The sequence below is a fragment of the Plodia interpunctella genome, chromosome 21 (genome assembly GCF_027563975.2).
Source record: "Plodia interpunctella isolate USDA-ARS_2022_Savannah chromosome 21, ilPloInte3.2, whole genome shotgun sequence".
In the NCBI taxonomy this organism is placed as follows: Eukaryota; Metazoa; Arthropoda; class Insecta; order Lepidoptera; family Pyralidae; genus Plodia; species Plodia interpunctella.
The window spans coordinates 1,750,773-1,764,175 of NC_071314.1; the positions used below are offsets into that span (position 1 = coordinate 1,750,773).

The 13,403-nt window shown below is 35.4% G+C and overlaps 1 protein-coding gene across 15 annotated transcripts in view; it reads right to left on the reverse strand.

Annotated features, from left to right (window-relative positions):
- Window positions 1-110: 110 nt before the first annotated feature.
- The window catches only part of LOC128679499 (serine protease gd-like), a 25,226-nt gene continuing 11,933 nt past the window's right edge, over window positions 111-13,403 (reverse strand). Inside the window, exons 4-11 of one of the 15 annotated variants that reach the window (XM_064436645.1) lie at window positions 11,975-12,088; window positions 10,861-10,969; window positions 8,075-8,185; window positions 7,445-7,621; window positions 5,054-5,221; window positions 4,447-4,603; window positions 3,748-3,780; window positions 111-2,385 (exon numbers count right to left, since the gene is read on the reverse strand). In XM_064436645.1, coding sequence (XP_064292715.1) covers window positions 2,192-2,385; window positions 3,748-3,780; window positions 4,447-4,603; window positions 5,054-5,221; window positions 7,445-7,621; window positions 8,075-8,185; window positions 10,861-10,969; window positions 11,975-12,088 — 1,063 coding nt within the window. In that variant the 3' untranslated portion in view covers window positions 111-2,191. Of the gene's footprint in view, window positions 2,386-3,747; window positions 3,781-4,440; window positions 4,604-5,049; window positions 5,222-7,444; window positions 7,622-8,074; window positions 8,186-10,860; window positions 10,970-11,974; window positions 12,089-13,403 lie in introns of all 15 variants that reach the window. The other 14 variants (XM_064436646.1, XM_053761782.1, XM_053761783.1 and 11 more) reach the window with 14 other exon arrangements.

The window sequence follows — 13,403 nt, forward strand, 5'->3', positions numbered from 1 at the left end:
TTTTTTTATTGTTTTTTTTTTACAAACGACATTACTCGATATCAGATAATTGTTTAAAAAATATATAACGTATTTAATGGACGCGCAAATAATATAAAATAAAAATACAGTTTAAACCGAATGTGTATATATTTTCAGTCTATGAAATAGTTGGAATGACGAAGAATTAAAAATATTGTTCTGAATTATTATGCTATTCGACTAAACTTAATACAAATTAAAAATAATAAGTATAATTAACTTACTATTAAAAGTTGAAACAAGTCTAACTTTTTATTTTTATTTTTTATTTATTTATTAACATTTGTTAATTTCAAAGTAAGTATATCGTTATAGAGAGCATCACAGATTACATATGAGGCCTTGATTGTTCTAAACGTCATCAATAAACCGTCACTTAATTTCATTCAACTTGATATTATTCATATCATTGACATTTTAAAATTCAAACGATAGCACTTTAAGAACTGTCAAACAGCTGTCAATTTCGTGTCAAATTATTGCCCAATAGCACCTTGTCACAGTGCTGACATCTGACATCTAAATTAGAAAGAATATTAGAGCCGCTAGCTAATAATAGTCATAAAATGTATCTTCAAACTACGTTAATAATATCCTACAACTAAATATGTTGTATTCGTGGTTGTACTGTTGTTGTATCTATCTACATAACGGCATGACATGATAACATTTGGGTTTCTACAATCGGGCCACAGAAAATTATAGACAGTTCCTGGGGGGCTACCACGAAACACAAAACACGTAGCACGTCCACATGTTTGTTTCGTCTCTTTTTTTACACGATATGGGCACTATAAGAGATAGCATGTGGACGTTAATAATGTGCTATGTTTTGCGGTAGGCTTTCTGGACACTGCACTACATTAGCTTACAACAACAACGTGGCCGATCTTTTATTGATAGTTTCATATGTTGACTTCTTTCGCGACGTTGATTCTAGTCGGTAACTGGAGTAAAATAAGACTAAAATAATATAGGCAAGGAATTGATATTGTGACTCTTAATTAGCGTGGTCCCGGCTTCTTCCTCAGCCGTTACGCGTCGTAGTTGGGTCCGTAACGACTATCGCTCATCACCACAATAATTTTATGAATACGCTACTATAATACAGGGTTACTTTGAAATATAGCAAACCGCTGGTCTAGACAGCGGACATCATCAATGTCATCAATACATATAATAAAACAGTAGAAAAAAAAATCCTGTACATTAAATAAATTTACATAAAAATAAAATTAGGCGATAGAGTCACAGCAACAGAGTGAGAATTTGAAAAAAAGTAAATGTTTGTCTGTATGTTTGTACACGGTAATCTTCGGAACTACTGGACGGATTTGAATGGCAACTTTTTTGTTAGTATATAGCTATTGAGCCTGGGCAACATTTAGGGTGTAAATTATTTTGAAAACTGGTACACCTGATGAAGAACAATGATGGTACAGCTAAACTATAGAAAATATTAAAATGACGCCTTAACAAAAGTTATTCAGCTTAATGAGCGTTGAGATATAAAAATCGAAGATCTGGAACACCTGATGTAGACCCATGATGGTGCAGCTAAACTATTAGGGAATATAGAAATGACGACTTAACAAAAATTGTTCAGTCTGGTGAGCATTTTCTGTAGAGGTATAAAAATCGAAGATCTGGACATCTGAACAAGAGTCATAATAGTTCAGCTAAACTATAGAAATTATACTTTTTCAGTCTGATTAGCATCTTCTGTATGTATAGGTATCGTTACATTTGTCTGTAAGTACAATTAAATTTCTCTAATAATTTTTACTCCTTACCAAAAATTGATCGGCGAACGAAGTCGCAGGCATCAGCTAGTAAACAATAATGTTTGTTTTACGAGTTTGATATAACACAATACATTAGATAACAATGGTTTGTAATTTATCTTGGTTAATATTCGTCCTGACCTTACATTCGTATTAGCGCCGCCGCCTCGCGATCCACATTGAGTACTTAGCTTTAGAACAGATAAACAAAAATGTATTTTTTTTTTATTTAGCAAACAAACGTCGTTGTTTCTAATGACTGCCATGTAGTCCCGCGAGGTTGCTAACAAAACTAACCCTGTATATATATTAAAATATGACCTCTAGGCCTATTACATTAAAGTCTGTTTTACTTCATAACTAGACAGTTGTCACTACAAAGTGGCCTAGTAATCACTCAAATGCTGTTTTAACCACGGTAGGAATTTGGCTATGTCAGTGAAGACGATGTAGTGTTGAGGGTCGCAGCGTCTCTCGTTGTGCCTGGAGACAGACAAGGACACCAGACCACGGAGGTACCAGCGGTTGTCGATCTTGAACACCATGCCGCCTCCACTATCACCGTTGCACACCGACGAACCTGTAAAATTGTTTAGATATTTATGTATGGTATCTTGTTGATTTATGTGTGAATATATAGCTGTAACTTCTTATTATTCTGTGAATGTGCAATAAAAGAGTTCATCTATCTTAAAAAAATGTAACATAAAATTCATAAAAGTTGCCAAAAGGTTTATGGATTCCACGTTACGATATTGAAAGTAAATGATAGTGTGAAGGCCGGGATATTTATAGGCTCATTGTGAGGAAGGGTCACTGGTGTCAACTTAATAATAATATTTAATCAGAAATTCGTGTTTTCCTCTCATATTTGACACTGAAAGAACGAGACAAAACTACTTTGCGAAGGCTTGTTTATGCACCATCAGTTAACTCTTTTCACCGCGTCACTATATCAGTTGTCATGCTCCAGCTTGAATTATAGTGAATCTAAAATAAATATTTACAACAAATAGGTTAACACTTAAGTGTAACACTTTACGAGCAGTGGATTTAGGTCGGATATATACCTACGATGACGCTCGTGAAGTGGACACGGAAATGTTCGCCGGATTAATCATACGTTCGCCGTGAAAGGGTTAACCAATATAAAGCTAAATTTAAATTATAAATAATATAAAACTTGAATTTTGTATATTAGTATAGTATTCAAAAGGAATTACACCTTACCATTGCTTGAACCATACCAAGTTTTAGTGTATTTTTATGATTAAATTTATTTTTTATTATGTAATCACCATCACCGTGCAGTGTGCATTCTCTAATATTAAATGAGATAAAAGACATCATGTTATTCATTGTTGTAAACGACGTTTTGAGTGTTTTGTATTTTTGATAAAATAATATTTGTTTCAACGATTATTTGATCTTTTTCTGATTGGCCCGGGTCTTGGATATTTATCTATATATGTATGCGTTACAAAATATAATATCGTTGAGTTAGTATCCCATAACACAAGTCTCGAACTTACTTTGGGGCTAGCTCAATCTGTGTGATTTGACATAATATATTTATTTATTTTATTATTTATTTATTTGTATGGAGTTTTTTTTAAATAAATAAGAGTATAATTATTTGAAGACAAGTCTACCACCATATAAATAGAAATAGGTAAGATATAGACTAGAAATACATAATTAATATAGAACCATTTAGGTACGTATCCTCTATTTCTTTATTAATAAAAATTAAGATAAGTAATGGACCTGTAGAATGTACTTTGTAACGCAATTTGACCCAAAACCTTAAAATAAAATGGATTTTTTTATATGTTTTGCATCAATATTAACAATTTCGGAAAAAAGTGTTCTGTATTTAGTTGATTTTCCACAGACCAAAAGTTAGATTTGTTAGATGAATTAAACAAATTTTGTGACATACTTTCTACATTTCCCGTTTGTTTATTGTAGATTCCTGTAAGAAGTGAAACACATGATGGTCCGTACACGTGAAGTGTGACATTGTATATAAAGTGGGAGACAAATTATTTAGGTCTTACAAAATGTGATTTTTAACCCCCGACGCAAAAAGAGGGGTGTTATAAGCTTGTGTTTGTCTGTGTATCTGTCTGTGGCATCGTAGCTCCCAAACGGATGAACCGATTTTCGTTTAGTTTTTTTGTGTCGTAGATAATTTTATCCCGAGTATTCTTGGCCATGTTTCATGAAAATCGGTTCAGCCGTTCAAAAGTTGTAGTGAAATGACTATTTTAAGTCGGGGGTTTTATAATTTGTAACAAATAAACTTGTTATTTCTACTATCTCTTTCTAGAGGATGTTTGTGTACCTACGCATGAAAAGTAGATACAATCACTGCTTTGTTAGGTATATGTATTATGTATGTTCGAAAACAGGCATCCGTCATTTAGAAATATTCTCCCTTTGAATTTGACACCAATATAACGATACGTATCATATAAGTATCTTCATTAAAACCAAAAAAGGTATAAATAAAATTATGGTACCTTCTATGTATAGAGCAATTAAAAGAATTTAGGAAAGTCTGAAATATGTTCCCAAACCAACCATAGAGAATTTTTCTCGCTGAAAATTGACCATAGACAAGACTACATACGAGTACCATTTCTGTAGCCCGCGCAGAAGGTGTACTCGGAAGTGTAACGGACGAAGAATTCGGGGTACGACTTGATGCAGGTGAGCTGGTTGACAATGGGCATCTCCACCAGGTTGAGCTCCTCCGTGGCGGAGCCTGTCTCGTCGAAACCCCAGCCCACTACCTGTAAACCAAACATTACTTATATATAGGTATCCGATTTTGGCTATGGTGACTGGAAAATTTCCCTTCGCGACTTCGTATAAGGCTTCTTTGGTTTCAAATTCTAATGTAATAGGCTACATTTAACCCCCTACGCAAAAAGAGGGGTGTTATAAGTTTGACCGCTAAGTGTGTCTGTCTGTCTGTCTGTCTGCGTACGTGGCATCGTAGTTCATCCACGAGTTGGACGCGGTTCCTTTTATATAGCTATTTTTTATGCGATGGCTTTTTGATATTTTTAATCAAAATCTGTTTAGTCGTTCACAAGTTGTAGCGAAATTAATATTGAAAGTCGGGGTTTTTTTAATTTGTCTAACAAATAAACTTGTTGCTCTAAATGTTCAGTGCAGTGAGGACATGTGAGGATACCCATAAATGTAATTGTGTAAACAGCATCTATTAGTCAACCTACCGATCCTTTTTTGTCGATGATATTGCTGATATCCACCAGGTTCTCGGGCCAGAGGCACACGGGGCGCACCCAGTCAGAGTATTGCACCGGATCGCGAAGGACCAACACAGCCAGATCGCGGCTGAAACTGCTCGCGTTGTACTGCGGGTGCGTGATGACGTCTTCCACCTGGAAAAAGGTGTTTTATTAGTAGAAAGTAGACCTTCATGAGGAAAAAATGAACATTTTTATATAGATTCTTTGGATAAGTCCGTCGTTGCAAGCGCTTTTTCTGTTTCTTGTGTATTATGTGTTCCGTACCTGATGAAATAAAGTTGATCATAATCATTTGCAGCCCTCCGTTACCCCACTGCTGGGCATACGCAATAAAGTAATTTCAAACAAACAAACCAATGAGATGGTGCCGAATTGGATATCAGCTCAGTTATATGCTTTGTGTGATCAATAGGAATCCATGACGCTGTCATGATAATGAAGACAGCTTCTAAAGAAGTAGTTAATTGAAGAGGCCGGTTTTTGACAAAAAATGTTTTACGTATAGCCGCTTACGGATTAGCCAACGAAGCGCAAATAAGACTAAATAGTTAATATGGTTTTATTAGCAGCTGATGGTAGTTTGCTTCATACATATAAATTACCCTATACGTATCGGAAGGACACCCTTTTAGCTAGATGCCTTAAAATTGTGATATATATTGTAATGTTGGTATACGCTAAGAACTGTCATTGTCGCTTGTTTTTAAGATCAGTCTGCAAATAAACGAATAGCGGTTACTCGTGTGTTTCACTGCTCGTCCTGCCTACCCAAATATCTGTTAAAAATCAAAACGGCATATAAGCAAAATGTCAAATTAGCATAATGTTTTGCCTTTACTATCATATTAGGATGAAAGATTCTTAAAAGGCTAGAAACAAACTTCGCATTTATTTATACATATTAATGTATAAATAAATGCGAAGTTTGTGAGGATGTGTGTGTGCATGTTTGTTACTCTTTTACACAAAATATACTGGACGGATTATTATAAAATTTGGTACACGGCTAGAATATGGCGTGGAATAGGGTTTTTATCCAGAAATTCCCACGGGAGCGAAGCCCCACGGCGCAGCTAGTACTTTATACATATAGAACTTGGAAGCTTGCATTTGTCAAGGATGCTCTTTGTCTCAGATGCCACCCTACTTAACTAGCTAATTATACTTAGTTTAAAACAATCTGTGTCGAGCGCAAGGATTTCTAAAAAGATTAAAGTTTTGAAAGTTTACACAAGTTTACGTACCTTAGTTGTGCAATAAAACTTCGTAAACTCTCTATTTTAATTCATCCTCTAGGAGACATTACTTTTATGAAGTTTAACGACATTTACGTGAGCGGAGATGTGGAAGCAGCTTATAGTAATGAAGTATAGGAATAAATTAGAAAAGTTAAAAAACGAATGTATTTACTTAACATTAGTTTTTGAACTTTTCTAATCCCGTCCCGACTTTGCTCGGGTAAAAACACAATAAATTATATACCTAAACAATCCTAAGGAAACACACTATCTATTGGTGAAAACAGTATGAAAATCCGTACAGTAGGTTTTGTGTTTATCGCGAATAGACAGACAGACCGACAGACAGACAGACGCGGCAGAGGACTATGTTTTATAATATCTAAGGACTTCCCAGCTTTGCTAGGGTAAATAAATTATACCTTTTTCACCTATTTTATTTATAAGTATTATTTAATCCGACTTCAAAAATAAGTGATTTACTAAAATGATGTTTTTGACACAAGCTTTTATTGTTGTCAGAGAGATTTTATTGCATTCAATTCAATGTGTGACAAAAAAAATCACAAAACGTACCTAATGCATTGTCATCCAAACTAAACATGTGTACAAAAATTCAACTCAAACGGTTGAAGATATCTGCATCGAAAATGAATTACAAGATACCACCCGAACATACATACTTACATACATTGCAATCTTGTAAAAAGGGAGAGTTTCTCAATTGGTTGCAAAAATATTTTTACCTACTTACCGTAGGTATGTTATGTTATTATGTTTCTAGCACAGATATAAGAGTAATGTTCTTATTGACGTGACAACGTCTTAAATTAGGTTGCGGCTGGGAGTCACTTATGAAAAAGTGTAACGCCCGGTAACGTTACGATGAGTCACCGAACGAGAGAGAGGCCCGCCGAATGCCTTGCGTCTCTCTCCCACTCAACTATGATCGGTCTGCCGCGCGCGTAAAAAGACGTTGTCGCGTAAAATCTTCGCCCGTAAAACCGACTTTACAGGCAACCATTTTTATATCTGTGGTTTCTTGGTATGTTTATTTGATTACGCAAATTTGGTTGGACCATATATGAAAAAAAATTTTTTATGCAATTACACATACAGCTCTGATCTCGACGCCAGTAGTGGATGTCCTGAGGTTGTGTTTCCCGAGGTACACCGTGAGGGTCCCCTTGTTGACCACACGATTCCTGTTCTTCAGGGTGACGCAGTGGGCCGCCGTGATGACGTGTCGGTGGGACACCAGCGTCCCGCCACAGATGTACTTGTAATCTATAGTCTGAAGTTACATTGTCATGTCATTTAAACTTATTAGCTTTTGGCCGCGGCTTCGCCTGCGTAAATTTCCCGACGGGAATAGTTATTTTTTTCATCGAATTGAATTCATCCCGGATAAATAAATGTTCCCGTGGGGAAAAACGCTAGGTTTATTATCGATAGGTATAGAAAAAAGTACGATGTGCTAAATGACGAATAGACGACGCACTATTACGGTAACAGAAGTGTATTGCTGGTTTATATAAAAAATGTATAAATTCGAAGTAACTACAATACATTTTCATAGAAGTATTGAATGGAAAATAATAGAAAGGAGGTTGTGACTGACGTGACGGCAGTCGGCATTGCACCATCAATTATCAAATTTACATTTAAAAAATCCGAGTGATGTTCGATTGAACTGGGTCCACAGGGTTACGTCTCCTGTACTGCAGCTATATACTTATGGTATTACCTGAGTCTGGTATAACGCAATCTGCCAAGGCCACTCGCCCTCGTATGTCGGGGCTCCGTTTATGACCAGCGCATTGGGATTGGGATTCTGTTTCACCACTTTGCCGCATTCCTGTAACATAACATATTGTTTTATTAGCTTCTATGTAGACTATCACCCTGAATATGACGTGAAAAAGTGCCTGTGAAGGCCTCATTTCTGAATAAGTAATTTGATTTTGATTTTTGATTTTGATCATAATTGTAGCAATTATTGACAAACCAAGGAAACAAGTATACCTGGGTGAATTTCACGACAGTTTGTACGCGGCGTGTAGCGTTTCATTAGTATCGCATCACATTTTTTTAAAATAAAGAATAATTTGTTTAAAATTAATCATTTATAAAATTCACATTGTGCCAGTACTTTACTTATTTATAAAATAGGATAATTAAATTGTTTACTGTGTATGGTACAATTTAATAAACACTAATGACAGCACGCGGCAGAGTTTTAAACGCTCGTAATATTCACCCGCTTATTTCCCATGGATAAGGCAGAGGATATATCAGATTAACTCACGGTCTATCTGACTGTCCAGTTCTTCAACCACTTCCACACCAAATACCACTTCAATATAATGCTCTACTGTGACGTGACAGAAGGGATAAACAAACACACTTTTGTTTGTAGCGGCAATTATAATTAATTAATATTAGTAAGGATTGATTACCTCAATGATACAAAGGTACGTCAAACTCCTCTGTATTCATATTCATTCACGGCTGTGACGCCGCAAAGTCCGAAGTCAGCGTAAGATGTAAATTTTAAAATTTTAAATTTTTGATATAGCTGGTTTTGCAACCGTCTGCCTCCTTGACGTTAACATTGTTGCTATCAGTTGTCAAGGTTGTGTCCCTCGATCGTCTCATAGGTACTACATACACGGGAGGATATGAATGGGTCTTATTAATTGCCAAGAAATATTTAAAATTCCCTTTTTCACAACTGGCCGTGAAATTCAGTTCAAATGGCGGCCGTAAGTCACCTCCCGGTATATGCCGGTGTTTAATAAAACCTCTCTCTCTCTGATCTGAGTGTTTTCCTGGTTCCTTCCTTAGCCGTTGAGCATTCCCAGGGTCCGCTCTCCTACATTTTCGTCTCCACTTTGTCACGGCCGTCGGCATCCCTAGTTGTCAGTCCATTGGCACGCATATCAGCTTTAACGGAACGATGGATTTTAATAAAATAACTGAACCTTGACTACTCGACGGATTTTAATAAAATAACTTAGGTAAATGTGCAACCTTGTGGTGTGATTAAAATAATCAAAATCTTTTGAGGAAAACAATAAAATGTTTTGGGACAAGTCCTCGATTCTTTCGTATTATCACAACAAACGGGTTTCTGTTACAACTTGATATTAATACATTCTAAGTATTATGTATCTGTTTGTATTGCGAGATGGTTTTCCTTGTTGTCTGTTTATCATATTCTACCTTCCTTATAAGTATTTAGATTTGATTGAAGACTTAAAAAACCCAATTAAAATTAATGAGTTCATCGTAGGCACATTGTTTATAATTTATTTATAAAGTGATTTAAATCAAAATTTCCCTTTTTCCTGGAAGTAGTTAATTTTTGTATTTGTATTGTATGTTAATATTGTATATCTTATAATGAATGAATAGAAAAGCGAGGTATTCTAAAGGAAGCATAAGAAAATCTCAATGTATTATAGATAACGATATGTAATGTTTTGAGAGATAAATAATTAATTTTTTTAAGTATAGTAAAATTTTACTAGATAGACTTTCGTCACGAAGGTGCGCAAACGCTGCATCTAATTGAAATTCAAAGAATATCACTAAATAGAACAAAATAAAGTTTCCCGCTTCGCTTTCCCCTGTCTCTCTGTCTGTCCCTATGTATGCTTAGATCTTTAAAACTACGCAATGGATTTTGATACGAGTTTTTTTTTTAATAAAAATAAGGTTTATGCATAATATAGTAGAGAACTGATAATTTAAAGGTTTCTTGCTAGTTCTATTATAAATTAAAGTGTGATTTTACAATATCTCTTGTTCTAAGGCAATTATAACAAAGTTCGTGGGATGATTAAAATAGACGGCAGAATGCTTTAATTGTAGGCCCCTTCTGTTTATTTATAGACTTTGAATTATGTAAGTAAATTATAATTGTTTTCAATACATACATTGCATGCATAATTTATTTATAACTAGCGGCTAGCCCGGCGTCGCTCGGGTAAAACCATAACAAATTACACACTTAAACTTACTCATGGCATCAAAATATATATGAATTTCAAATATATAGGGACGATAAGGACACACATCGGGAAGCGACTTTGTTTTATAGGTACTATGTATTGATTTGTTAATCACTATGAATAGCGGACACTTAATTTCGCTTCATAGTTATTTCGGTGTCATTAAGATTTCGATTTCAAAAAACCGGATGCAAATTAAAATGGGGTAGCGGTCAGACTGGTCAAAATAACGGACGGCAAACATTTGTGAAATTTGTAACAGTGACATACATAAATAAGAAATTATACTACAATTCTGAGCTAAATTCTGAAGATCATTGGACATGACCTCTCGCCATTGTAAAACCTGAGACGTCTCATACGACTATGTTGTTATACCTAAATATAATTATGTGACATACATATTTGTCAAAAAGATACAAAACTACTGGCATTTCGGAAAGACTAATTATGACAAGAAATGCCGAAAGAAACTCATTAAAATAGTGTCAGTTGACAGTTAATAAACAAAACTTACATTTTGCTGAACATCCCTGTCATAATGTGGCTGCGTGTTACTGCCACTTGGAGGAACCACGATGGTAGGCTGTCCACCGCCGAAGTACTCTGATGGGTCTACTGGTCTGCTGAAGAAAGTATTGATTACACTATCATCATACAGAAAGGCTACTTTAAAGAGATCTGATAGCGGCCTCTTTCTCTTTAAAATCTTCCTCAGGAATCATACTAACAATTGATGAAAACCGTACCAAAATCCGGTTGCTTTTGAGTATATCGCGTTCATACAAAAAGACGTAATACGACTTCTTTTTAAAAATCTAGGGATATAAAATGCTGATTATGTGTGCGCTGGGATTTTGTGGCAATGATCAAGATGGCTACCGAATGAGAGGAAGACGAGATAGAGTGATGACCGCCTTTGCCCAGCCTTGGGACAATGAGGTTATGAAAAAATACATTGGGTAACAGTAAAACCCATAGAATAAATAGAACTGGAGCTCTGTTATGGGATTATGTCAGAATTTAGTTCAAAACTGAGACCAACACCATATTATATTCCCGTAAATAAACATATCGCGGGGAAAACTTGCTCTGGTGAAAAATTTACTTGAAAGTGCACATCATAGAATAATATGAGAGATAGTATAGAGAAAAGATAATAGAAAAGAGAAGTTGTGACAAAGCATTCCACTAACATTTAAAATTAAAGAGTATCACAGTTGTGTAGAAAAAGATAAGCACAAATCTAATGATTAACATTTAGAAAGTATTATATGATCTAAAATCTAAATAAAACATAAGGCTATGAGTGTTTGCTTATAGTTAGATAGATAGATAATTTTTTATGTAGTTACATACCTTCAAATAGAAATTTATAGGTACAGAAAAACTATTATGAAATTTGGTACACGGGTGGAATATACCTAACCTGGAATAACACATAGAGTACTTTTTATCATGAAATTCCCACGGGAGCGAAGCCTTTGTCTGCGGCTTCTCCGTACTTCAAACTGCATTTATGCAAAATTTCAAGAATATTTATTGAGCAGATACAGCGTGAAAAGGTGACAAACAAACTTGCCTTTACATTTATAGTATTAGTTAGGAATAGGATATACTTGGACCCTTACCTGGGATCATCGAAGTCCTCAGGGTCGTTCCGGACAGTGGTGGTGGTTCGGAAGGGCGGAGACGGGGTGTGGTAGCTCGGTTGGTTGATATGATTGCGCGGAGGGTCATTCTCGCTGGAGCAAAAACCACAATATTATCATTGGGATATATGCCTGGTTACAATAATATTGTTTCTTATCGCGTATGTGTGACGTCGGTGGATTTAGTATAATGTTTTTGGGATAACAGATTTAATGCATATTGATTCTTGCCTGTGGCGATACCGTCTTGGATGTTAGTGTTATTCATAAAAAAGTTAAAACACACTTTAAGCTATGTTTTGCTATATAATAATACATATTTTATGGTCTGACTACTAGCGGTGCCGACGACCGTGCGAAGTGGAGACGGAAAAGTAGGAAAGCAGATCCTGGGCGCCGACGCTCCATGATTATGGCATGTAACCGGGAAACACAAAGGCTCAGATGGTGAAGTCATATATTAGCATATAGTATGCAATTACTTTTTTACGATTAACTGGGTTTATTTGTTTCACGAGAAAAGGATGTCGCTTTCATTTCACTTCTCACCGTCGAATCGATTCGAAGTGAGACGCATCGAACCAATCGTATTGCGCACATTTTTGTTAGATGACGTTATTTGCTCGTTTTTATTAAAGATGCGCATAATACGTCGTCGTAAAAGGTACCTCATCTCGCGCAACGTCACATGCGCTTGATCATAATTTAGACACCTTATTTTTGCTTCTTGCCGAATTGGAATGAAGGAACTACTTAGGTATATTTGATAAATCCTTACAAACGGCGATAGCTTAATAGGGTAATGTGGAACAGACAAATTTTCAAGTGGATCAAACGGGAACGCAGGCTGATCATTCCCGAGCGATATTTTTAAGATCAATCAAGGTTATGATTGATAAATAAATAATTGCGATTGACCCACTGGACGCTATTAAATGACAAATTATCTTCGATTCCTATCATTTTACAGATGCTGTAATTGAAGATTTAAAATAATAATTACCATTATTCTAGTCCATTTTAGTCCACCGTTGTTGATAAACCAATTTATTAGATTGTTAGTTAAGTATGTGAGAATTTTTTAAAGACGCACGTCTAATGCTTAGAAAAATATTCCGACTACCTAAGTTTTTGTCGTTATATTCAAATATATGCATAGAAATAAATAGAAATCGTATTATTTTTAATAAATCGTGGCAAATATCCCTGTCTCAAAATTGATAATTAGAAACAATTCAATCAACCAACCGAACCGATCTGTTAGTGGGAGTTTCTTGCCAACCACCATAGATGTGCATGCAGTTAAATACTTAACTGTACCTAAGAAGAAATATGGGCATTAGGGTACTAACAATAGCTATATTATATGTATGTAACGCAAGCAAAGAAAACTTTTTGTGCAAAGGTA